Genomic DNA, 26,699 nt, shown 5'->3' on the forward strand with positions numbered 1-26,699 from the left:
TTTTTTTGAGGGGATGTCAAGCAACCATGTTGGGATCTGCCAAATTTCTCCATCTTCTATGAAGTCACAGATGAACTTTTGCCCAAGTACCGTAGACTTTGGTTGAACACACAGCCTTTGACAGCAACAACAATAGATAATAAAAGTGACGCTATCATTGCTGATTATATGATTTATTGCATTTTATTCATATTGTTTTTCTCCCTGCTGTCCACAACCCTATCAGAACAGACCTGTGATCCATTTTGGGTCATGGCCCAATTGAAAAACACTGGTTTGAGGAAACCCACATGATCACACGGGTCCTGGTACCCTTGGATCCACCACATTATGCCGACTCACTGACAAGCAGCATCTCTGTAACAATATAAAGGATGGGCAAGGAGGATGCGGGAACTGGCTGAACAATCAAAATAATGTTTAATGAAAACTTAAAAGACACAAATAAACACACACGGCAGCTGCGTGTGGCTCTCTCTCTCAAACTGCAGCATCAAGCTCGGCTCTATCCCTCTCCTCGGCTGATTAGCCCGATTGGGGGCCGGCCATGTGCACTCACGGCCCGGCCCCGCCATCCTCCTCATCACACTCCTCCCTCATTTGCCTCAGGCCAGGGAACCCCCAGCATGACGTACAACCCCCTCTCCTTTCCGAGGGGGGGAGTTGCCCTTCCGACTGCGCCTGGGAATGCTTTCCCCGCCTCTCTCGAGACCTGGGAGGGTGACAAAGGGAGGGAAAACGGGAGAGGGAAAGAGCGAGGCGGAGCGACAGTAAAAGTAAGAAAAAAAATTGCTCGTCAGTTCCCAGACACGGTGTCACCTGGTCCTCGACCACTTCTCCACCTTCTGGCAGACCACAGCCGCTCTTCCCTGGGCAGACAGCAGCGAGTCCCCCGACTCCTGGTGGATGGAATGCCCCTCCACGTTCTGGCGGCCAGTAGCGAGCCCCTCTGCCCCTAACAGCAGCTCCACCGCTCCAGGCAGCCGGCAGAGAGTCCCTCCTCCCCTCGTGGATGGCGGCCGTTCTTTCGACCCCACCGTGTTCTGGCAGTCGGTAGCGAGCCCCTCTGCCCCTGGCAGCGGCTCCACTTCTCCAGGCGGCCGGCAGCGAGCCCCTCCTCCCCTCGCGGACGGCGGCCGTTCCTCCGCAGACAGCTGTGGCTGCTTCTTTATGCGGACGGCAGTGGCGTGGACTCCATGACAGTGCATCCCTCCTCCCTCCCGGGTTTCGGCACAAATGTAACAATATAAAGGATGGGCAAGGAGGAGGCGGGAACCGGCTGAACAATCAAAATAATGTTTAATGAAAACTTAAAAGACACAAATAAACATACACGTCAGCTGCGTGTGGCTCTCTCTCTCTCAAACTGCTGCATCCGGCTCGGCTCTATCCCTCTCCTCAGCTGATTAGCCCGATTAGGGGCCGGCTGTGCACACTCACGGCCCGGCCCCACCCTCCTCCTCGTCACAATCTACTATCAGACATTTTTGCATCGACCTTTCCCTGCGTCGCAACCGGAAGCACGTTGCGTCAGCAGTGTGGGAGACTCGGGTTCAGAAACAGTTTTGAAACCAAGAAGTAATTGCATTTGCATAATCAGTGATTCGGAGGTTGCATTTTCCCCTCTAACATTACATTTTTACTTCACTGATGTTTAGGTTTAAGTTCAGGGTTTGGGTTGGGAGTTCAGTTTATAAAATATGCATTCTTCTTCACTGTATTACTGCCTGTACAGCTAAAAACAACTCGCTTCTCAGCTCACTTTTGGTGCCCCTCCATGGACATTTCAAGCGGAAAATGGAGCTCACACATGCCCTTAATCCCGATAACACTTTGGCCACTGGGGACAGTGTTTCTCATTTCGGTAAGCACAGACCAATTTTAGCTAAATAAAAGTCAACCTACTGTTTCTGAATTTACTGTGAGGTCAGTCTGAGGAAGCGATCAGTCCTGTGGAACACAACATTGCTTATCAGAGGAAGGGGATGGGGGAAACTAAGACACAGGATGGAGAAAGTGATAAAGTGAGCCTTATAGGAAGGATAAGAAGGTATAAAAGAGTGAAAGGGAAAGAGAGGGAGTACAAGAGGAGGAGAGAGATAGACGAACAGAGTCGCAAAACAAACTATCCTTTAAACACAGAGACTCCCCAGGGAGGAAATGCCTGGGTTCGTAAATACAGCGTGTGCTATACAGGAAGTTAACATATGAAATGCAGATAAAAACACACAAATATGGGTAGTTGACATGTACTGCAATGTGACATGCTTTTCTACCCCACAAAGGCAAAACTCTGTAACTATACCAACACCATTACCCAAAAATAATGGCTTAGTTTTAGTGAGTATATTGTAGTTACTGCAGTTTCCACACTCCATTTTCTCTGAATCTGAGCATATTGGAGCCAAACCCATTTTGCCATTACACATTGGTAAACTCCACCTAAAACCTTTTTGAAACAGCATTCTACTAATTCTTCTTATTTCATGCATCTTTTATAACTCCATATTAATTGAGAGACTGCATGAAATATTTTGTAAATAGATCCTTTGCCACACCACAGTAAACAACATTTAAAATGAACTAGTGACAGCAAAAATATGATTATAAATAATGTAAAGCTTACACGTTCATTTAAATATTAACTTAAAATCTTGAAGTTGATAAAGAGGTCATGTAGGTCATGTTCTCTCCTAGTTTGCTTCCTGTTTTATAGGATGAATGAACCAACCAGGCATTGGACAGAATTTACTCATCATGCAAAGAAACTCAGTAACGAACGTTCACCGTGAGCCATCCTCAAAGAAAGGAAGGAGCGTCACAAAGGAGACTGTGAAGCCTTTGTCGATGGTTATAGCATTTCTGATGCAAAATCAGTTCCGTGTTCTCTTTTTAACAGCAAGAATATTATGTTCGCCGATCAGCCTAAAAGGGTACTTTCACTCAAAGTCACATTCAAAGAGAAGTCAAATACATGCTTAAGTTCTCACACTGAAAGCACATTGTGCAAAGCAGGAGTCTGTTTCAGGTTAGCATTCTGCTTCTTCTATTGCTGAGAAGCAGGATACTTAAGCAAAAGACTCTAATTGCTCTCCATTTAATCTCAATGCTGTCTAGGAGAAACAGTTGAAACATAAAGCTCTCATTTGTGTTTTTTCTTTTCTGAGGGCTGAAACCAGAAACGGCCTGTACTTTGGAGTTTCATCTTTTCCTGGTTATTCCAGAATTTATCCCTCTATAATAGCCTTCATAGTAATAAGTTCAGTGATAAGTTCATCAGTGGCTTCCATCCATGGCATGCTTCTGTTTCCTCTGAGTGTGTAGGACATAGATAAGTGGAGTGTGAGAGCAGAGGCAAGGTGACGCTGGGGAATTTGGAGCTGTGGTGCAGTAAGGGGTGTCACACAGACAGGCTTTGTGAGCTGGCCTGATGGAGGGAGGCTGGATGAGGGGTGCAGGGCGGGCCGGCCACAGAAGGCCGTGGATGGAATGCATGGAATGGAATGGAAGACTGACTGTAGCCAGGACCATATTGGGCAGAGAAGTGGGGGCGGAATCGTACGATATTTAAAGAGACGTTGATTGAAAATGTGGAGTTTGCAGATGTATCAATAATGTTATTTGGTTTGTTTTGGAAACCACTACCCCCAGTGGCCGAAGCTGGAAGTGTTGTTGAGGTAAAATATCCACAAGGTGGCGCCAAAAGCGAGTTATAGTTTTAGTTGTAAATCAGTCAACAGGTATGCATATTTTATGACCTAAACCCCAACTCTAAACCTAGCCATCAGAGGGGTAAAAAAAAAAAAAATTTGAGCAAAAATGCACCCTCAGAATCACACTCACTGTTGTTTATGGGGATGCAATTACTTTTTTATTCCTGCAGGATCAGAACCCTTGTTTCAAGTTAATTTCATAGTACATGAACCTTGAGAAGCAACATGTTGATTTCTCTTGTGATCATGCTGAATAATAATGATAGTGGAGTTTGGGGTTAGATATGCGCCAAACCATATTTTTGGTTAACTATAGTCGGTTTTAAGGAAGCCCTATGTGATTAGGTTGGTTTAGGCCACCATACACTGATCATCCATGTTCTTTTTTTTTTTTTTATATATATATACATGGATGCTAAGTGCTTACCTTGAATAGGAAACTGATATTCAGACCAATAAATCTAAATAACTATAAAGGGTAAATAGCTGTAACCTTCAACTGCACAAAACTCATTGTCCTATTATGATAATGCATAGTAACAGTAGCATTACTATTCTTATATTGCATTTAAATTTCAACAGTAATTACTACTTTAGAAAGTAGTGAATATGATACATAGGTGATGCTTTTATGGCTGTAAAAGGGGTGCTTTAAGGTGATGGCCCACTGCAACATTCTTCAGAAAGTTAGTTTCTAAATTGATTCCTTTTAAAGCACAGCCACAAAAATTATTAAGGCTATAAATAAAAAAGTATCCCTAGTTGAGGTTGGGTGGGGTTTCCTCTGATTGAGTGTAAAAGAAACAGACTACATGTATGTTTTTAACAATGTGGTAACTACGTTTGTCTCTGATTCAGCAACAATGTATCTGTTACCAAATTATACAGATGAGCTGGGTGTAAACTACTTGTTTAACCAGACTTTTCACTATCGACAGAAAGTCTGCTCCAGTTTGCAGCTTATTCTGGCAAAGAAGCTCCTACATAGGCATAAAAAGTCTGTGTGACCACGTGCTTCAAACAAAACCACGAATATCTTGATTTGATTAGATTTGAACTGACAGCTCTTGCCATTTTTGAATGCAATGCATATCAGATGGTCAGTGAACAGAATGTGGGTGTGCTGTCTGAGGCCAAGACAAAGTGTAAACTTAACGTCTACTGAGCTCGTTTCAGAAAAAAAGAAATCCTTGAAAGCCAAATCCCTTCACCAGGACATATTCACTTGTGCACTTCAGGCAAAAACAGATGTTCTAGTTCCAACCTGTGGCTGAAGTGGCTCAAATTTAATTGAGTTTATGTAGCTGTTTCAGAAAAGTCTGTAATTACACTGCTATTTATTCTCTTCTATATCTGTGCCGTTCAGGCAGTGGTGGCTTGCGGACCAACTTGGCCTCAGATAAAGCAAGTGTGTACTTGTGTTTATGTGCCTGTCAGTGTGTATGTGCATCTGTGTTGTGATTGTCATAAAAATATACCTGAAGTTACACATTAACCTGGTGTATAAAGGGTATGTGATTTCAGTGTCTGAATGTAGTGTACTGTATGTTGGCTATATGTTCAAAATGGCACACAACCATACTACTCTTCTTATTATTGCTGCAGTATAGCATGTACAGTTTACAGATTTGTTTCTGAGCATGCTCAGTGTGCTTTTGGGACACACCCTTTGGTCTAGTTCTTTAGCCCAGTAAAACAGGAAGGCATCCTTGGATACTGCAAGTTGCTTTATATCGTTAGGTTTATGGAAATCTAGCCAGAGTCGTTGTAAATCTTTTTAACTTCCATCAGAGAATTTGACATTTACGTCATTGAGCTCTGACTGATGCACCATTACCAAGTCCAACCATGTGCTTTAACATAAGTCCAAGTGAACTAGAGCAGAAAAGGGGAACATGGACTAAACTATTCCAAATGTTTATAATGAACATTTTGTCAGTAGTCCTTTGTGCTATAATATGTCTTTAATAAGAGAGGCAGACTAAGAACTCTTAAAGAAGAATGTTAGAAAGATCAGAACATCAAGTCACATAAACACAAACACACAAATACATAAAAACACTTTTGTATGGTGTATAGTGGAAAATATTAGTGCAGCACCAATGACTATTAGTAATGTGTTAGGTCATACAGTACTTGACTGTTCTCCTTTGGGAACTCTCTGAAGAAAAATAGGTTGTCAATGGAAGCTTCTTCCAAAGCAGAAACAAACACACTATTTGATTATGACACACACACAAACACACACACACACACACACACACCGTACAGTACACATATTCACCACAGTGCTGTGGGTAGGTTTGTAGGAGTTTGCCAAACTTACTACACTGCATGAGCAATAGCTGAATGCAATAGTTCATATGGTGATCCTGTTCTTATTTCAGCGAGTTTCACGTGACAGGAAATTGGAGAGAAATGTCAGAGGCTGTTAGATTAGGCCCCAGCACACTCACAGCAAAGTGCTTCTTCGCTCAGAGCCAAAAAGAAGTTTGAAACAGCTGAGAACAACATACTGTTTGTGAACATTCAGACACCGGCCACACCACTGTATGAGGCATTTAGAGGTACATTATATTTGAGGACTACCACAAGTAAATATGACATTAAAATATGTTATCAATGACTTCATGCCATTCTATGAGTAGAATTCAAATGAGATCAGTAAAAGAAGCTGTTTTTACCACTTGAAGGCAGGAATTGAAAGTAATATATATATATATATATATATATATATATATATATATATATATATATATATATATATATATATATATATATGCAGTAGATAATGTGTAATTGTCTTGTTTATGTTTTGCATTCATGGCACTAATACACTAACATGCTATACACAGCCATAATATGTGCCGATTACACTCTGTTATTGTAATTTCTGGTGACACTGATACTACTGCACAGATGGGTGTATAAAAGAGTGTTAATGGCAGAATACAGACAAAAGAATGATGATAGGCATATCTTCGGGCAGATGTGTGAGTGTCTTTCGGCTACAGATGGCACATGACTGAAGCAGTGTATCAAACAACAGAGTGAATGGGCACTTAAGAGTATCTGAGTAGATTCAATTCCTTTTGTAGACTAATTGAGCAAAAAAAAAAAAAAAAAGCACGATGTGACGAGGAGGAGGGCGTGGTCAGGCCGTGAGGACGCACGCCCGGCACTGAATTGTCCTAATCAGCCGGGAGAGGGATAAAGACGAGATGGAGGTGCCAGTTCGAGAGAGAGAGAGAGACACACACGGCTGCTGTGTGAGTGTCTGTGTGTTTATGTTTGTTTAAGTTCAGTTATGTCATTAAAATTATTTTGACTATTCTGCCGGTTCCTGCCTCCTCCTTGCCCGTCCTGCTTACATTGTTACATTGGTGCTGAAACTAAAACGTTTTGCTGAAAATTTGCCCTGGCGAGCTGTTACAAACCACCGAAACAAACTCAAAAACACCTTCGTTTTGGCCAGATTTTGTTCTAAATTACATCACACCCATTCGTTCTTCCATTTCCTATGAAGTGTGCAGGACCCTTTAATCTTTTCCAGTGTTAATTGCTGTGTGTGTGACAGACGTCCAACAGAAGAGGGTTTTATGCAAAAATAGTAGGAAGATGAGACACCCTTGATCAAAATTGAGTTGTTTTGAGCTTTTGGGGAGCGGGGTGTATCAAAGGGTCAATTCAGATTGTGTATTGAGGATAGTGTGAAGATCTCAATAGTGCTGGAAAGACATTAACAAGACCTCACTGTTTTCTCTTGACCTTCTGTTCCAGTGTATGTTAGATCTCCAAAAGTCATTCAGCAAACTCCAGTCTGGTTACTGGCCACAACTAAGTCACGGAATGTGTGAGATGCATGTATGTGTGTGATTGGCAAAAGAAATAGGGAATTTACCATAGAGATGTCAAATTACAGAAAAACTAGAAAATATGCAGACTGGGAATACATTGGTCAAAAGCCCTGAAATTTCACAAAATGTGATGACAGTAGACATTCATTTATTAACTTTGGTTTACCATAAAAATCTTGTTTTATATGCACACACAACCATAATTGTGACAGCAAATAAACTATAGTTTAGACATTCAGAAATGTCACTCATACCAATACAACAAAGCTTCAGGACTCTTTGATTGGAGGGTTTTCGAACACCCTAAATGTCCAAAGGAACTGTGGCTTTTCATACAAAACAGAAATATAAAAGACTTGAAGCATTTACAATTTATCCTCTTTGAGGAATGTAACAGTAATATAGCATGGCATTCTCGCTATGGAAAAAAATATTTGGAAGCTGACATGTAGCATTCCTTACAATGTTATGCAATGGGGGAATACCTATTTAATAAAGCTGAAATCCATTCATGCCAACTCAAATTATATTTATTTACACAACCAGCTCAACCAAGATCGATTTAATTACTGCCCTTCGATAGCAAAGCACAGAAACTACTACACCAACACTGAAACTGAGAAAGAAAATGCTTTATTTGTCCAGTCAGGGTTATGATGTAAAACAGTTAACAGGAAAGCATTTTTTATTAACTCTACCCTTTAACCCCAACCCTAAACCTAACCATCAGTGGAGTAAACATTTAATTTTAGAGTGAATATGCAACCTCCAAATCATGCTTATCATTGTTTATGTGAAGACAATTACCGCCTGTTTTCCATGGGATCAGAACCTGTGTCTCTGAGGCCCCATTTACACCTTGCTTTAATATGCATTTTTGGTGATCGGATCGCTATTGGATTGCACTTGACCACATTATATGACAGCTGAAAATGCACCCAAGGCGTATTTTGATCGGGATTCAACTACTTCAGTAATTAATTATGTGATGAGGCTACGCTAAATTCATCCGTTGTTAAACTGCTCTGTTACAGGTTCTTGCCTTTTTCTGTGTATTCTGCCATCACAATGTGAAAAACACAACAGGCACTGCCGTCTTGCAATTTTGTCACCTGAACAAACAATATCCCATGAATTATTCCATTGGAATACACTTTCTTCTCTCTCCTATCTACAAGGGAGGCACAAGATAAAGGCTCACACTTAAGTGAAGCGAAAAATAATTGGAACTGCTGTGAATTATATAAGTCCATTTCAAGATATTGTATGTGGTAACATCCCTTCAGTTACAGTATTGTTTAGAGAGGAAAACCCAATAAAAATGCCAGGCAGGACTGCTCGAATCTGTCTGGTTCTTACTCCTGAATATATTACATTTTCTACATAACTGCTGCAGTGTCCAGAAACTAATAATAACTCTGTGCTGATGCGCCAAAAATCCAAGGATTTCTTTATTGCTAAATCCTATCCTAAAGTATGATTTAACTACATCCTCCACATCCATTTCTTGCATCAACGTAGCTGCTGGTTCGGCATCCGTTCTATCGTTGTTATAATGACGCTCTGTTTGGCCTAATATTGAGATTTTTTTTTCTCTAATATTTCTACTTTATTCACACAATATACTACTTTATTCTCACAATGTTAAAACTTTATTCTAATAATCTGTAAATTATTCTAAAAATATTATGACTATAATCTCAAAATGCTACGACTTTATTCAAAATAGGGATGCACCGATACCACTTTTTCTCTTCCGATCCGATTCCGATATCGGAAGTCTCAGTATCGGCCGATAACGATCCCGATCCCGATCCGATACCAGTGTTGTTTTTTTTGCATAATCAGTTCAGAATATCTTTACATCATTGTTTGGAACTAATTGGGAGTACTCTTTAATATGTAAAGAAACACAAACCTCTAACTACACATTATTTAAATATAAATGTATAGCTTATTAAGAAAAACTTTATTGTTAACTATTGTACTGGATAATGTAGCAGCAATATTAACAGTAATTCCAGTATAAGTCATCAGTAGAAAAGAAGCCGTTTTCTTTGCAAATTTTTTTCAACTTTTATCTGGACTTTAAAGGATTCAGATCTTTTTTTTTTTTGTGTTAAATTTAGTTGTAAGATATCAGCTCAATTTTCATTCACACAGTTATTTTTTGGAACCCATTCAACTGAAATATTATTATAATTTGTAAACAAATGATAATAATAATAATATATTATAATAGTAATATATAGTAAAATATCTCAGTCATGCACCTTTAACTTTTAAACCTTCACGCTTTTATTTTGACATTCTGAACTCTCCAGGAATTCCTTTATGTGTCTGTTTGTAGACAAGTTCACAGTAGTGTAATTCGCTTCTTATTCAAATTCTGGTAAACAAGCACCTCCAGTGCCATTCTAAATGCATATTATAAGTGAACCGAACTTTTGAGCATCTACATCTGAGATGTTCGTGAGTAGCGCTCAAATATTGCGCACCGCGTGAAGGCTAAAAATACCCTATAGTACACTACAATTTATATGTCTGCATGCAAGTAAACTCAATAAAATAACTTAATAAAGGAAGAATTATTAAACTGCCAGACCTTTTGCCATTCTGTGTATAAGTGTACAGTATAGATAAAACATTAACCAATCACAACCAAGTGTGCTTATATAGACGAAGTGCACGTGACTGCCCGCTGTTGTCCTTGAAGCAGCAATAACCCCAGCTTATTATGACCTTATTAAAGAAAAAGTTTGGCGTAGGACCCCATAGATAACTTCTGCGCAGAGGCGCTGTTGGTTCTTGCGGAAGAGACGTGGCCAATGTGAATGTCCAACGTGACCTTATTTTGTTATTTTATGTAACATAAATGCAGAAGTGATGGTATTTTATGAAAAGTTTTCAAACTTTCCCTGGTGCTTGTCAGTAATTCGGGAGATGTGAGATGAGGCTTGTCAGTAATTCAGCAGAATAGACGATTTCAGGGAATGTGAACTTTCAAAAGCAACATGCTGATTTCCCATGTGATTATGTTGCAGTCATTGCGTTTTGGCTTCTCGTGGCAATCTCTTACCTCTTGTTATTGTTCAGATGCAGCAGTTGGAGGCGCAGGTGTTGGAAGCGGAGCATCGAGCATATGAAGCTAACCAGCAGGTAAATTCTGAAAACACTCTTGCAGTGTTAAGTATTATTAAGTATTAATATTGATCAAATATGTAATATGTATACAAAATTTGATTCAGTTATGATTCTTAGCCAAATTATAATTTTTTATCATAACAATTTTAAAGCTGAAAATAGGTCTAGAATTGTATTTTTATAATCAAAGAAACTGCAGAAATTAATTAAAAGTGTGGTTAAAAGTAATTATAATCACTTGTTACATTTTGTAATGGATGCATTGTTGTTTCATTGCTAGATTGATGCATCACAATATATTTCTGCAATTTGTACACAACATATGTTTTCAGTTCATTCCAATTCATTTTATTTGTTTAATGCTTCTCACAATAGATTGCTCCAAAGCAGCTTTACAAATAATAGTGCCTTACAAACCTCCCAGTGAGGACACTGTGGTAAGAAAAAACAAGAGTTTCACCTAGGGTTCGCATATTTATAAACAAATATAAATATATACAAAGTATGCATACCAACATGAATGCAGTACTTACACAATATAGCTTTAATGATAATAATGGCTAATTTGTTGTTTAATTAAATATAATTGTTATATGACTTCTGATAGCGATATGTATGTAAATATGAGAGATGCAGGCAATGTATGACTATTTAATATCTTGTAGTCAATGATTTAAAATTAATAGTTTTATACTTGCTGATTTTGACTCTGTAACACTTGCCATATTTTTGAGTTTTTAGATTTTTGTTCACAATTCAGGAATTTTCTGTGGATCCCATGGCTATATGAGATGTCCACTGTTGTGGAGTATATGGCAGGTCAGGGGTAGATCTGAGCATTACTGAGCATGTGTATGTGTGTGTTGAAGGTGCAATGGATGGAAGAACGTCTAAAGGCATCAGATATCCCATCAGCAGATTCAGAGCTGAGGCTGTTCAAACGATGTCAAAATCTTCAAGCGGTACTGCAGGAAAAAGGTGAACTCATCACTGCCCTAGAGCAACAGCTGGAGGAGCAGGTCAGTCGCACCTCCAACTACAAAAACATTCTCAGCAGGAAATTAAATTTTCACCCGCCAAATGCGGGTATTACATGCACTTTGGCGGGAAATTTTGCTCATCTACCCGCCACTGAGGCAGGCGACATGCAAGACATCTCGGAGTGACATACGTCAAGAAATGCTGTTAGACACAAAGATGTGGGCTTGAACAAACACACTTGATTATATTTTGAAGCACTATCAAAAGAAAAGCTGTCGATGCACGTGTGATTTGCTGCATGTTCAGAGGTTCCTTGGCACTTTGGTATACTCATATTCTAAATATAAGTTTGTGTGTGTGTGTGTGTGTGTGTGTGTATATATATATATATATATATATATATATATATATATAAGCAATATCACACAAGCAAGAGTGCGATATAGCCCTACATCATCACTGCTGTGATTCAGTGCTTATTTAGAGCAATATAGCATGACTACGAGTGTGATATTGTTTATATACAACAGTTCAATGAACAAGTAAATAAAAAAAAAATTAGGAAAAACTGAGTACAATCACAAAAAACACATTGTGCATGGAGAGAGAGAGAGATTGACCATGCGTGTATCTGTGTCTGTTGCCACTCCCAAGCAGAGATGCTGTAGTGTGTTAGTCAGCTTTTCAGAAGATAAGGTAATTTTGGTCAAATGGATCCTATTTTCTCTGTGGAAAAATAGCCGTCCAAGCGGGGTATTCCTCCCTATTTTGCGGTAGCTGGTGCGCAAGAGTCATTTACTATAGAAACCACAATCTCCTCCACCATTTTGTTCTCTCCAATGTGGAAACTCTGGCAAGAGGTAAACGCCTTGTGTTTGTGTGATGAATCAGCCTGTTGTGTCTCTCAGCTGTGATGAGCCTTAATGTTGAAGTTGTTAGTTTAAAGCTATTTCCCAGCTTTAGTAGTGTAGTGGTAATCCGAGAAATCCCGGAGTGCTGATGAATGAAAATACTGACAGACAGCTGTCTCACATCATCTCAGCTGGCTTATTTACACACAAAAAAAATTGTCTTTTGTCACCACCTGCCGGCTAAAATCTGCGGTGTCACAAAAATAAATGTAAAGAGACGCATTTAGCTTTTACACATCTGCACTGCTCTTACACTTTAGTTTCAAAAGGCATGAACAGAAGCGGAGTGATACAAACAGTGAAGCGTCCGAGTGCTGATGTTCTAAGACATTCACTATGCAGACATTCACTGCGACTGCTACCGGGTCCTTGAATAACATATAACGTGCCTAGGTAAGGCAGCCGGTGGAGTTTCTGGTGTCCCCCAAGGGAGTTGGTGCCCTACACAGACTGCATAATATGTGTATAGGGAGCGGCAGTACTGATTACCGGCTAACGGAAACCCTGCTGCTGTCTCCAAGGTTCTGTCACAGTGTCTCTGTTTGAGTGCATTAGCCAATGCAGAAGCTGGAGACACTGCTGGAACCCTGCAGGTAATCTACACTGTTATTAACCCATTTAATCCCACCGGTTACAATTGTGACGGGGTCCAAAAGGAGTTATTGATGTATTTTGCACAGAGTTGTCACTTGTAAATGACAGTGCAGACTTTTTTGATTGAGTGGTGCAAATAGTCACATGACCAGAGCTATTTAATTCCTATTAAATTTAATTGGAAAGATTAGCGAATAAATCCTGTTGTAATAAACTTACAACTACCATATTTTGTACATAATTTGAATTGAGTTGTGTTGTGTTCATTTTCTGTTGTTCAACTCTGTTGGTGGGGTAGGTTTTGTGTGGATGACTGAAAAATACATCTGGATGAAGCATATTTTGTCCACTCATGTTTATAAAGATATTGCAATTAACTACAAAAAATGATGTGATTAATCGCAATTAAATATTTTAATAGTTTGACAGCCTTAAAATACATGTGTGTATATATATGTATGAAAAATCAAAGTGGCTGGAAAAAATTTAAGTAGCTGGTAAAATTGGGCATTCATCCGCTGGTGGACAAAAAGATTAATTTCATACCCTGATTCTCAACATCAATTTTCAGTAGAAACAAGTCACTATTTATGTCAACTGAATCAAAAGTGTGATCCATTTTGGTATGCTACGTGCTTCTGACCTCTACCTCACTGTTTCCTGCAGAAACAGAACCGGATCCAAGATGCCAAGACCGTAGAGGAAAAAGCAGCCAAGATCAAAGAATGGGTTATGCGAAAGCTAAATGAGGTATGATAAAGGAATAGTTCACCAAAAAATGGAAATTCTGTCATTTTACTCACCCTCATGTCACTCCTAATGGAGTTAATTAACAGAGGTTCGAGAGGAGCATGTTAATTTTAATCTGACAAATCACAGCCCGCGAACAGGTGTATATAAGCCGCTGCTTACCTGCTTCCTGTGACAACTCTCCTGACATGAGCGTCTTTCCGGCATTCGGCCCCACCCATTGCCCTCGAACAGACCCAGGCAGTCGGATTATTGGATGCAACTTCGCTGCAAAGCATTCCGCTCCACCAGAATAGCTCTTCCATCCAAACAATCTCGTTATTCAACAGAAGCTGCCACAGCAGCTCTTTTGTTTTTAGCAGTATTGACGGCTACCACTTTAAGTGTTATATTTTTTTTCTTTCTATGCTCCATTCGCCGAAGAAGTTTATAGCGTGAAGTTGCTTCCGCAAACTGGCTGCTCCTGCACTTAAAAAATGTGAAACAGCTCTCTACGACTGCTCATACCAGCTGCCTCCGTGAACGGGTGCCAACGCACACATTTTAACACAAGCTCACTGCCGTGCAGCACTCGCTCTGATCATTCCACAGCACACTGCAGTTATACACAACCTCTGTCCAAACGGACACGAGCCGAATTCGGCTCTGAAAGAGGCAGATCATGCGCCGCGTCCCAACTCATTCATAAACATCCTGCAACGCGTATCGCTTCCTCTCGGCATTATTGACGTATATTGTACAGCAGGGGGCAGTCATACTCCTAAGGAGCGAATGGCCTCGAGTGTATCCTTCAGTAATGATTGCAAGTCCATTTCTCCTAAATATCTGCATGCAGTACAGAGCCAAAGCTCTTATTTCTCAGATCATTTTATGCTTTTTTTCACATTGTTTATTAAGATGTACTTTAATCCCCAGCTCATTTCTACTGCATTTCCGTATGAAAACAAATCCCAATACTCAAGCATTAACAACCTAATTCCTTTCGAAGAATTCACTCTCCACTACCACAGCATCGACCAAGCCATACAAATGATAAAAAATGTCGGAAAAGGAGCCTGGCTAGCTAAAGTCGACATCATTTCAGCATTTAAAATAATGCCTATCCATCCTGATTTCTGGCATCTTTTCGGAGTTCGCTGGCGAGAGAATTATTTTTTCCGTCCACCTTACTTTCGGCTGCAAAAGCAGCCCCAAGATTTTTTTACTTATTGTTTGAAGCTATCTGCCAGATCTTTTCAAATAACTACTCCGTTCCCCACTTAATTCACCTACTAGATGATTTCCTTTTTATCTCGCCTCCCGATGCCCCTCCTGCTGCCCACCTCTTTACCATCCAGAAACGTATTGCCGATTTAGGATTCCAATTTCCCATGAGAAAACAGTGGGTCCCTCCTCATCCATCGAATTCCTAGGTATCATTCTCGACACAGACATCTTTCAAGCCTCCCTGCCAAAAGATAAATCGACAGGATAATCATAATCATGTCCAACCTCCTATCTAACAAAAGCTGCTCTAAACGAGAGCTCCTCTCCATCCTCGTGCATCTCAATTTCAACATGCACATCATTCCCCAAGGCCGCCCTTCATCTCGCACCTCGTCATCCTCACCTCATCCGTCGCTGCGCTAAACGACACAATATCCCTAAACCCATACTGCCGCGCTGACCTCCAGCTCTGGTTAACATTCCTAAAACAATGGAACGGACTTGCCTTCTTTTACGAGGACTTCCTCTCATTCCTTGAAGACATCCAACTTTTCACTGATGCCACCCCATCCGTCTGCTTCGGGGGATTCTACAAAGGTCAATGGTTCGCCTCCACCTGGCCCCCAGAGCTCACCAGCCTTCCACAATCAGCAGCTTCCTAAGCCCTGCACGAATTATACCGTATTGCAGTCGCAGCCTTTCTGTGGGGAAATGAATGGACTTCAAAAAGCATCATAGTCCATTGCGATAATCAGGCTATAGTTCATTGCATTAAAAAAGGCTGTTCTCGTGCCCAATCATGCAGTTTCTAAGATGTCTAATTTAGATTTTAGCCCGTAACCAATTCATTATCTCTGCTAGACACCTACCAGGATCAAAGAATCAAATTGCTGACTCACTTTCCTGCTTTTCAGAAATACAGAGCATTAGCTCCAGAGGCAAACTCGACTCCGATCCCGGTACCTCCCTGTTTGGAACTGAGATTTCTATAGACCATCCCCTCAAACTAATTGAGTCATTAAAATGAATCAAAATCACCACCACTATTGATTATTTTGAACAGTATCAATAACAGCAGACACTGTGAACTATGGTGCAATAAACTCATTTCAAACCTCCACCATTCCGGCATCCCGGCAAAATTTTACTCCAGTCATTCATTCCGTATTGGCGCAGCAACAACAGCTGCCCAATAAAGGTTTATCAGAACAACAAATTCAGTCTCTCGGTCGTTGGTCCTCAGACGCATATCACAGCTTCATCAGATCCAATCGTTTCCACATCAGGAAAGCTAATCAATCACTAACCAGCTAATCCCTTATCAGTACCACCTGTCACCGTCACTCACACTCTCACGCCCTCTCGACCAGCTATCGTACAAGAATGCACCTTCAAACAAATGCGTAAAGCGCTCCCTCTGTTGGGGGGAAGAACAATTCAGCCAAGCCAATTTACCAAATATAATTGTTGCTGGCTTGCTGTCTTAAATACATCCTGCCATAGTCATGGTACCGATCTTTCATCTCAATGCCTTTTTGGGGTAATCAGGACTCGAGTCAAGTCTCGAGCTCCAAGCCCTCCAGTATATGGACAGCAAGCCAAATACGTTTACTGCTTCAGCACAAGATTACATTAACATACGAACTACTGAAATGGAGTTAATTAACAGAGGTTGGGGAGGAGCATGTTAAATTTAATCTGACAAATCACAGCCCGCGAGCAGGAGTATATAAGCCGCTGCTTACCTGCTTCCTGTCACAACTCTCCTGACATCCCACCTCCACCCCATCTCCACCTATTCTCTAGATTCATTATCTAGATATGTAAAGTCCGAGGGGGGCGGGGGGTTAATCAGGAGGACTCGAGTTGAGTCTCGAGCTACAGCAAGCCAAATACGTTTACTGCTTCAACACAAGATTACATTAACATACGAACTACTGAAACCCCTATGCTGTTATTTTGCCAGTGGAACACAAAAGGAGCACATTTTAAAGAATCTTGAAGCTTAGAGTATGTCTACTACACACATGCGAACCAATGCATTTTTACAAATAGTTGAATCACCGTTTTTATATTGAGATTTCCAAAAAATTCAGTGTAGGTGAAGATTTTTTGAACATCAGTTTTTACTTAAATTATTCACGGAAATTTCAATCTGTTCTTTACACAAAACTATTTAGTGGCTTTAGTGAGCATGGAATATAGCACACAAGTCGTATGGACAACCTAGAGGTTCTTTTATGTTTTTTGGTTTGTTTTTTTGTCCTTGTCTGGAGCTTGACAGTCATTGTTATTATAAACTGTCATTGTACTGTATGGCAAGAGCTGTGTAACATATTAAAAAAAAACTGCATACAGGTTTGGAACGACACTGAGTAAATAAAGACAGAATTACCATTTTTGGATGAACTACTCCTTTAATGTTTTTTGCAAGTTTGTGTTTTGGAAAGACATGAAGCATGTAAATGTTTGTTTGTGACCAACCATCACTCTTGTAGTTTGATTTGGAGAATGCTTCTCTGAGAGAGATCAACCAGCAACAGGAGTCTGAGATACAAGACCTGAAAAAACAACTGCAAGGTATTTATATTCACTACACATAACAATGTAGGTTAATGTATGTATAATTACAGTACCTTATTTCCAGCTATGCATGGAATCTGTGCCATCACAATTCCATTGACCGATCAGCAGATTTTAACAAAATTGCATGTTTATTTAATATTTTGGCAAATTTGATCATGCTTTCAGCTACCAATAGGAGTGTAGTAGTACTCTCAGCTTCATAAGTTAATCATAATTGTTTTATATGCTGAAAATGTGATATTGCATGTTCATAAGATACCTTACCTGATGTAAAATTAATATTTAAGAATTAATAATAAAGTCATGACAACTTTAACAAAGGAACCATATGTTTTGACCATCCTCCATTCTAGTTGTTAAGTTTCATGTGATTGTGTTGTGTCTCAGCCATGGAGCAGACTGTGGGTTCAGGTGGCTCAATCCAGTCCAGTGTGGGTGAGGCCCAGCGGCTCAGCAGCCTGACCTTTGGCTGTTTCCAAATCACAGGGAAAAGCCCTCAGATACTGACAGGCCTAGAGCCATCCCAGAAGAGCATCAGCACTCTGCTGGATCAGGACTTTAGGAGACCTTCTACTGGTCAGAAAACAGATATCAGATCTTTAGCTTTTTGACTAATCGGTTAATGTAGATGTAGCATGTAGGGCTGGGCAATATAGTTATAAAGTTTTAATGTGATATATACAGTATATATGGGGTTTCAAATTAGAGGAACTATCACTTCATTCAAACAACTGTTGTTGCCGAACAGATTCCAAAAGTTTAATGCAAGATGTAAAACAGTAAAAATCTTGTTAAAATAGAAAGCTTGTTTTGCACTGTTTTTCACTAAATAAATAAAATGAAGAATTATGTTTAATAATTTTTTTTTAGAAATGCATTAATTTATGTTAATATACTGCAATATTTACTAGCATATATTTTTATAAACATTTTAAAGCATCCAAAATTACACGCAGGGACTTCGACAAACATTTTTGAGTAATGTTTTGAACAATGAATTGATGCTGGCATTCTAAAAGAACTGATTCACTGAAATAAAATGAAAATTTAAAATGTATCGCCAGTTTTGCTACAGAGGTTTAAATTATCTTAGTCTCAGCGCTCTCATACTAATGAGCCTTGACTCGTGACACAAGGCGTGAGCAACAAAATGCCTTACTGGCACTGTCTTTAGGTAATTTTACTATTATTAACTTTAGTGACTATTTGCTCTAGGTGTAAATAGCACCTACCCACACAACACGGCTATTTGCACTCAAACAGTCTGATGGAAACACAGAGATTAAAGACAAACTGTACCCCCTAGTATCACTACAATGGCGTAGTGTGTAAAGATGGCGTAGCAGTGTATTTTTTGTGTGAATGGACCCGGGTTCGATTCCCCCACTTTTCCCCATCCTGTTTCCTATCTCCACTCTTAATATTTCCTTTAATACTGCTTATAATAATAAATTAAAATGAATATAAAGTGATTTGGCAGTGATTTGGTCACATGACGGTCGGGGAGTTGAGAGAAAAAGTTTGAGCTGGGAAAAATTAACCAGGATTTTACTATAGTAATATTGTAGTAACTATGTTTTTTGGTGGAAGCCACATTTTTAATGCAGTAGCCATGGTTTACTACAGTAATATGGTGTTAATATAGTAACCATGTTGCGGTTACTATGATTTTACTAAAAAATACCATATTGATGCTATGGTTACTGTAGTAAAACAATGGTTAATTTTTGTAAGGGAAGGTTAAGGTTAGGTTTAGGGGTAGGGGTTGGTGTAGGGTGTCTGTGGGACTCTAAATAAACACAATAAAAACACTGTAATGATGCCCGTATACTGTTAGTATTTATTTAGGAGTGCAAATAGTATCTGCCACTATGTGCACTGGGGCGCAAATAGAATCTGTCACTATTTGCACTTAGTTCAAATTGTATCTATTGTTAATAGCACTTTGTGCAAATTGCCGCTGCCTAACTTTATATACGTAAATGTAAAGCGCATTATTTTGTGCGATATTCACAATGTAGGTAGGTTAATTTTATACAAGCAAAAACATAATATTGAATATACTGTAAGTATTCAATATATCACACCACCCTAATTTAGCTTAAAGGAATAGTTCACCCAAAACTGAAAATTCTGTCATAATTTACTCACCCTCATGCTGTTCCATGTCATTCGTTAGTGATAAGCTCTCGCTTGAACACGCAAGCCACTGTGAATGAGCTACTCTCATGCTATCATGAACGTGCAATGGACTCACTGCAAAATTACTTAAATTCTGGCTTGTTTCACACCGTATGCCTTAAGAAAACTTGCAATATAATGCACAAGCCCCATGGACTACTTTCATGATACTTTTGAGTCCTTTGTAAGCTTTAAAGTGAGTCACTATCAGCTGCAATCACATTAATTAAAACATCTTCTTTTGTGTTCTGCTTAAGAAAGAAAGTCATACTTGTTTAGATTACATGAAGGTGAGTATTTTTAGTTGAACTATTCCTTTAAGTTTCTCTTAGGATGATTTCTGATTCTAAGTACAGTATGTGTCTTTGGTGTGATCCAGATTGTGGAATGAAACAAGACCCAGAAATCGAGCATGTTGGCCGTTGCTCTAAGGTGGTGTTAGAGGATGAGGGTGAGAGTGACACTACAGGTGGCACACTGTCTCGCGGCGTCTCCTCTGTGCTCTCCAGTGCTGCCTCTGAAGGGGACAGTGTTCTTTTTGGAGGTCAGCATTTTACCCGACCCACTAGTGAGACGTACCTCACCGCCTCTGATGACAGTAGCTCACTGTTCGATGACGACATGCATTATGCGGAGTACTCCAAACTTTTCCTGCCCGGTCCCAAGAGCTCTACGAAGAAAGACGGTGAGAAAGAAGACACTGAAGATGGCTGCTCCAATGATCTGAATAAACGCTTCCAGTCCCAATGTCTTGATTCCTCGTCCTCTTCCAGTGAGACAAACACCCCCCTCAGTCCCATCATAACACCAGCTCTCACACCAAAGCGGCCCACCCCTTCTCAGGACTCTCAGGACACCCCAGCCTCGCCCAAACAGCCACGTCTACGCAATCCCAGCACGTTTAACGTTAGTTTGGCATTGGTCAAGAAGCATCTAAGCCAGCCTCCACTGTACAGCGAAGCCGCACATGGGAGAACACGGAACGCCATCAGCATGCTGCGTCCTCTTTGGCCTCAGGAAACAGACTTGGACCAGGAGCAGAAGATGGAGACAGTTGAACGAGAGCATCCTGATGTGCCTTTAGAACCACCAGCTGAAGTGCCACCTGAAGAACCTGATACACTCGAAATCTCTGCAGCCGTGCATGGGAGTACACCCCCAACTCCTCCCCTGCACAGGCTGCCCTCTTGGGTGAGTCATGCGAGATATAGTCTTGTGTTCATGCAGCATAAAGTCTGGTCAATATTGCATCTTTTTCTGCCCATTTTCTGGAACTGCCTCCTTGGATGCTGCCACAATAATAGCCCATTGTGGAATAAACTTGGCGCAGCAGTCTCCGCAAACATGTACAGAAAACACTGATGAAATTAGCAGAAATGTGTGTAGGCTTTGTGATCACGTTTTCTGTCCATCCAAAAGTATAAAGCTGATTATTTCACAGAAGGAAAAAGTGGAATTTACAATTGCTTAGCCCATTTGCTTACTGCTTAGATCCTCAAACAAAATTTTTAATATCTTTAAAAGATTTGAAGCCACAAATCTGGTCAAATTCAACACATCCAGTGATTAGTTCTTCCTTACAAGCACTCATAATATCAAACTGTATAAAAATAATATCATTCCCTGGACCGTCAGAATATATGTTGTTTTATTTGATGTTTTAAACATTTGATTTAACTTTATCTGCAGGAGAGCAGAATCTATGCTGTGGCAAAATCTGGAATTCGTCTATCAGAGATGTCATGCACAGATGTAGCTAATAAAGGTGTGTTTTAGTTTTTGCCTTTAAAAGTCACTATTTTCATTCTTCTTTATCCATCTGTGCTATACTCTTACTGTATGTCAAAAATGTCTCATTTGTGTATATTTTAGGACCGTCAATTAATTAACATTTTTAATCGAATGAATTACATGATGTGCTGACTAATTAATCACATTTAATCACATACTAGTATTTACTGAGAAAGGCCTCCAACTAAAGGTAATTTAAAGGAGTGTTTCACTTTGGTTGCTTCGCATCTCACAAGTTTTCAGCGCCTCTAGTTATAAGCGCTGTGTTTTTAGGAAGCTGTGTCAAATTAAATGTATTTTGAAACTTTGAAAAACACATCCCGAGATCCTTGAATTCTGCCCCCTACTGTATAAAGGTGGTACATAAAGCTTAAATTGCTCCAATAGTAACATTATAAACATGCGAGTGTTTATTGACACTACCTTTAGATACTGTAAATATGTAAGGATACTCCTGGATCAACAGCCTTGTTGGACCTGGAACAACATTCCTATCAACCAGTCAGATTTCAGGGTTTGGGTTAATGTTAGGGTTGGTTTAGGACTAGGGTTAGTGGTTTGGACAACATTCTTATTAAACCATCATTTCCCTCTGATTTTCTTTCTTATGATTTCCCTCATAGTTTTAGGTTAGGGGTTGTGTTTGGCCCGTCATGGTTTGATAGAAATGTACCTTTTTGGCTAAATAACGGTGTGGATTTACTGACAGCCAGTAAATCTGACCCTAAATGTCCTTTCCTCCTCGTTCAGACTCCTCCTACCCATCATCATACCCCGCCCATATTCTCTACACATCCCTCATCTACAGGAACACCAGTATGCCTGTCTTCACCACACTCAAAGGGGTACATATGTTTGTTTTTAGTTGTATTTTTGAAATTGTGGCTGTCTGGCCTACTTAGCATACCATGGTGCTAAACTGTGTTCGTTGCCATAATTGTTAACATGTGTGAATGCAAAATGGCTGCATTTTTGTTAAGGGTGTGCATTGTGCGTGATACCTAGAAATGGCAGAGTACTGTATTTGTTTGTACTCTCATAGAGGGCCACGTTGTTAAGCAATAGTCGGTTCTCTGAAGAGTCGTCTAGTTCCGAGGAGGAGGACAGTTCAGAGGAGGGTCAGTCTGGAGAGGAAGACAGCTCTGTGTGCAGCTCTTATACATCTGCATCAGACTCACACAAGATCAGCAGCCACGGAAGCCCCCGCTCTCTCAAGAGAGGTAAATGAAATGAAAGAATGGGGACATGGGCTCTTAAACTCCAAAAAGAACAATAAACCACCATAAAAGTACCTTTAAAGTAGTCCATACAACAAAATCTATCTGTGTTAATTGGTTTATGCTTAAACTGTTTATGACCATACCCCAACAAAGGAAAATCATTTAAGGCCTTTACATGACCTTACAGTATTGGCTCATTAAACATAATCAGTGTAATATTGTACATGTAAACACACTCATTGATATCAAACCTGGCACGATGTGTCTTGACGTGCAAAGTTTTAATATGTATAAAGGAATAGCTCACGCAAAAATAAAAATTGTCTTATCATTTACTCCATCCCAGATGTGTGACTTTCTTTCTTCTTCTGAACAGAGATTAAGATTTTTAGAAGAATATCTCAGCTCTGTAAGTTCATTCATGCAAGTGAATGGTAACCAAAACTTTGAAGCTCCGAAAAAAGCACATAAAGGCAGCATAAAAGTAAATCATATGACTCAATCATAATCAGAAGGAGCTTTATTGCTAAGTATCCTTCCACATACAAGGAATTTTTCTTGGTGTAGAAGCTTCCAGGTGCACAAACAATACAGCAACAAAATAATAAAAATATAGAATAAAAATAAAAAGCGAATAGAAATATAAGTATATATAGAAATACACAAAAAGACAGAAATACATATATAGTATGTACAAATACAAATCTGTTATATACAGTGCAAGGGAATGTAATGCAGAAGAGGTAGGATATGTTAAATCATATAATTGTCTAGGATGTGTATTGCATGTAATTATAGTATAGTTTTTAACTGTTCATGAGATGGATAGCCTGAGGCAAAAAACTGTTCTTATGCCTGACGGTTCTGGTGCTCAGTGCTCTGTAGCACCAGGAAGAAGGCAACAGTTCAAAAAGGTATTGGGCAGGGTGAGTGGGGTCCAGAGTGATTTTTCCAGCCCTTTTCCTCACTCTGGAAGTGTACAGTTCTTGAAGGAAGGGCAGGGGGCAACCAATAATCCTCTCAGCAGTCCGAACTGCCCTTTGTAGTCTTCTGATGTCCGATTTCATAGCTGAACCAAACGAGACATTTATTGAAGTGCAGAGGACAGACTCAGTGACTGCTGAGTAGAACTGTATCAGCAGCGCCTGTGGCAGGTTGAACTTCCTCAACTGGCAAAGGAAGTACAACCTCTACTGGGCCTTTTTCACAGTGGAGTCAATGTGGGTCTCCCAGTTCAGGTCCTGTGAGATGGTAGTGCCCAGGAACCTGAATGACTCCAGTGGTTTAATCCATGTCTTCTGAAGCGATATGATAGGTGTGGGTGAGAAACAGATCAATGTTTAAGTCCTTTTTTTACTATAAATCTCTACCTATTTCCAGCCCCAACCAGTATGTGGCGATATGCACAAAGAATGTGAATCAGCAAAAAACAAAAGAAGAAGAATGTGGATGTGAACGTTGAGATTGATGCTATAGAAGGACTTAAATATTGATCTGTTTCTCACCCACACCTACCATATCGCTTTTGAAGACATTGACTTTTGAAGCCACTGGAGCCTTATGGATTACTTTTATGCTGCCTTTATGTGCTTTTTGGAGATTCAAAGTTTTGGTCACCATTCACTTGCATTGCATGGACCTATAGAGCTGAAATATTCTTCTAAAAATCTTCATTTGTGTTCTGAAGAAGAAAGAAAGTCATACACATCTGGGATGACATGAGGGCGAGTAAATGATGAGAGAATTTTCATATTTTGGGTGAACCATCCTTTTAAGCGCGAATGAGATTTGAGAGCTAAGGTGGAGGGGAATATTTTCGGCTTAAATATTGTGTGTTCCTGACAGAAAGCTATTTTACAGCCTCAGATGACCTGGAAATACTTGGACTGCTTTTATAATATGTTTTATGGTGCTTTTTTTATTTATTTATTTTTTTTTATTTGTAAAGCTTCACTGCACAGAACTGCATAGAAAACAACTGTATGAAAATTTCCTTTTGTGTTCAGCCGTGTCATTGTCTTCTATGACATCTGAGAGTGACTACGCCATCCCACCTGATGCTTACTCCACTGATACTGAGTGCTCTGAACCTGAGAATAAACTACCAAAGACCTGCTCCTCCAGCACTGACAACGGCAAGAGTGTACGACATACACACACGCACACACACGCACACACACACACACACGGTTTCTCAATAAATCACACATAATGTACAAAACCAAATGAAAATATGTTGTGTCCCAGGAGTCAATGGAGAAGTCTGGGTACCTGCTGAAGATGGTCAAGACTTGGAAGAAAGCATGGAAGAGGCGCTGGTTCGTTTTGAAGGACGGGGAGCTTTTGTACTACAAGTCACCTGTCAGTTTAAATGGCTCACATATTTCTGACCTTCTTAAAGCAATAGTACACCCAGAAAATGGAAGTTCTGTCATTATTGTACTCACACTCATGTCATTCCAAACCTGTATGAAGAAATTTTGAAGATACAAGGATGGTTCATTGTGACCACGTCTGTCAAGCTCTAAAAAGTAAAAAAATTAATAAAAAAAAAAAATTAAAAATAAAGTACTGTTTAAGTAGTCCATTTGATTTATGCGCTATACTCTGAGTCTATTCTGAGGAACTGAGCAACATTTATGTCATTATTCACCAATAATCTTTCCCTCCAATGAAGCTTTGAAATGTCATTTGTGTCCATGTTCAGATTAAAAATAGCATGTAAATTCACCATGTTGCGTTTGATGTCATTAAGACTGTTACAGTAGCTCTCGCATGTTTTGCATCTGAACTGTGCCAGTTCAACTATGTTGAATGTAGAATGAGATTTCAGAGCTGCAGCAGAAGTAAAGATTATCAGGGAAGAAACACTATTCCTCTCAGAAAGCTATTGTATGGCTTCAGAAGACTAGAGTCTTTCAATTTCATCAGTTTCATAAATTTCTTCTTTTGTGTTCCACAGAAACAATAACAGCATATTTGCTTGGAGTGACATGATGATGAGTAAATAATGACAGAATTTAGATTGGGGTGAAATATTCCTTTAAACATATAGTGGGCAAACTGCTAATAAAAAGCAACTTGGCTTCTGTTGTTTTTTGAACGTTTGTTTTTCATAGAGTGATGTCATCCGTAAACCCCAAGGTCAGATTGAGCTCAATGCTTGTAGCAGCATAGCTCGTGGTGATGGGAAACAAATGCTTCAGGTATTGTGTGTGTGTGTGTTAAGTTATTGAATTTGCTCACATATCTCTGAGGTCTCAGATGTACAGGTCCATATTGTTTCACATGACTGTCCGTGTTGATGTTATGCCCCTCAGGTGGTGACAGGTAAGAGTGTGTATAATCTTAAAGCAGATTCTCCAAACCTCCTGGAGGAGTGGCTGAGGGTTCTGCAAAGCGTACTGAGAATCAGAGCTGCTAGTCCGCTCTTTACCAACCCTGACTTAAGGCCCGTCATGAAAGGACACATGACAAAGGTATCACATTGGAAAGAACAATCACAAATCTATTTAAAAAAAGAAAAAAAAAATGTCCCATTTGATTTTTGACATGAAATACCTTCAATAACAAAACAAAAATAAAGATGTTTTTGGAAAACATTTGGGGAATGTTGCCATTTGACAATTCTCTACAACAATGGAAAATAGTCAAAAAATGTGTTTACACACACTAAAGCTATCTGAGCACTTCGTTGTGTATATTTCCGTAATGGTGACCTAGGGGCAAAAATAAACATATTATTGGTTTCTTTTGTAGTGCACT

At 39.7% G+C, this 26,699-nt stretch overlaps 1 protein-coding gene across 2 annotated transcripts in view; it reads left to right on the top strand.

The window, feature by feature from the left end:
* plekhh2 (pleckstrin homology domain containing, family H (with MyTH4 domain) member 2) overlaps positions 1 to 26,699 on the top strand; it is a 68,668-nt gene that overhangs the window by 10,138 nt on the left and 31,831 nt on the right. Inside the window, exons 3-16 of one of the 2 annotated variants that reach the window (XM_051651193.1) lie at positions 10,667 to 10,729; positions 11,584 to 11,733; positions 13,867 to 13,950; positions 17,655 to 17,736; positions 18,130 to 18,318; positions 20,181 to 20,213; positions 20,303 to 21,114; positions 21,613 to 21,688; positions 22,465 to 22,559; positions 22,757 to 22,934; positions 24,941 to 25,077; positions 25,182 to 25,295; positions 26,054 to 26,140; positions 26,255 to 26,413. In XM_051651193.1, the coding sequence (XP_051507153.1) occupies positions 10,667 to 10,729; positions 11,584 to 11,733; positions 13,867 to 13,950; positions 17,655 to 17,736; positions 18,130 to 18,318; positions 20,181 to 20,213; positions 20,303 to 21,114; positions 21,613 to 21,688; positions 22,465 to 22,559; positions 22,757 to 22,934; positions 24,941 to 25,077; positions 25,182 to 25,295; positions 26,054 to 26,140; positions 26,255 to 26,413 (2,259 nt within the window). The remainder of the gene's footprint in view (positions 1 to 10,666; positions 10,730 to 11,583; positions 11,734 to 13,866; positions 13,951 to 17,654; positions 17,737 to 18,129; positions 18,319 to 20,180; positions 20,214 to 20,302; positions 21,115 to 21,612; positions 21,689 to 22,464; positions 22,560 to 22,756; positions 22,935 to 24,940; positions 25,078 to 25,181; positions 25,296 to 26,053; positions 26,141 to 26,254; positions 26,414 to 26,699) is intronic. The other variant, XM_051651194.1, reaches the window with a different exon arrangement.

Source organism: Myxocyprinus asiaticus, chromosome 23, assembly GCF_019703515.2.
Source record: "Myxocyprinus asiaticus isolate MX2 ecotype Aquarium Trade chromosome 23, UBuf_Myxa_2, whole genome shotgun sequence".
In the NCBI taxonomy this organism is placed as follows: Eukaryota; Metazoa; Chordata; class Actinopteri; order Cypriniformes; family Catostomidae; genus Myxocyprinus; species Myxocyprinus asiaticus.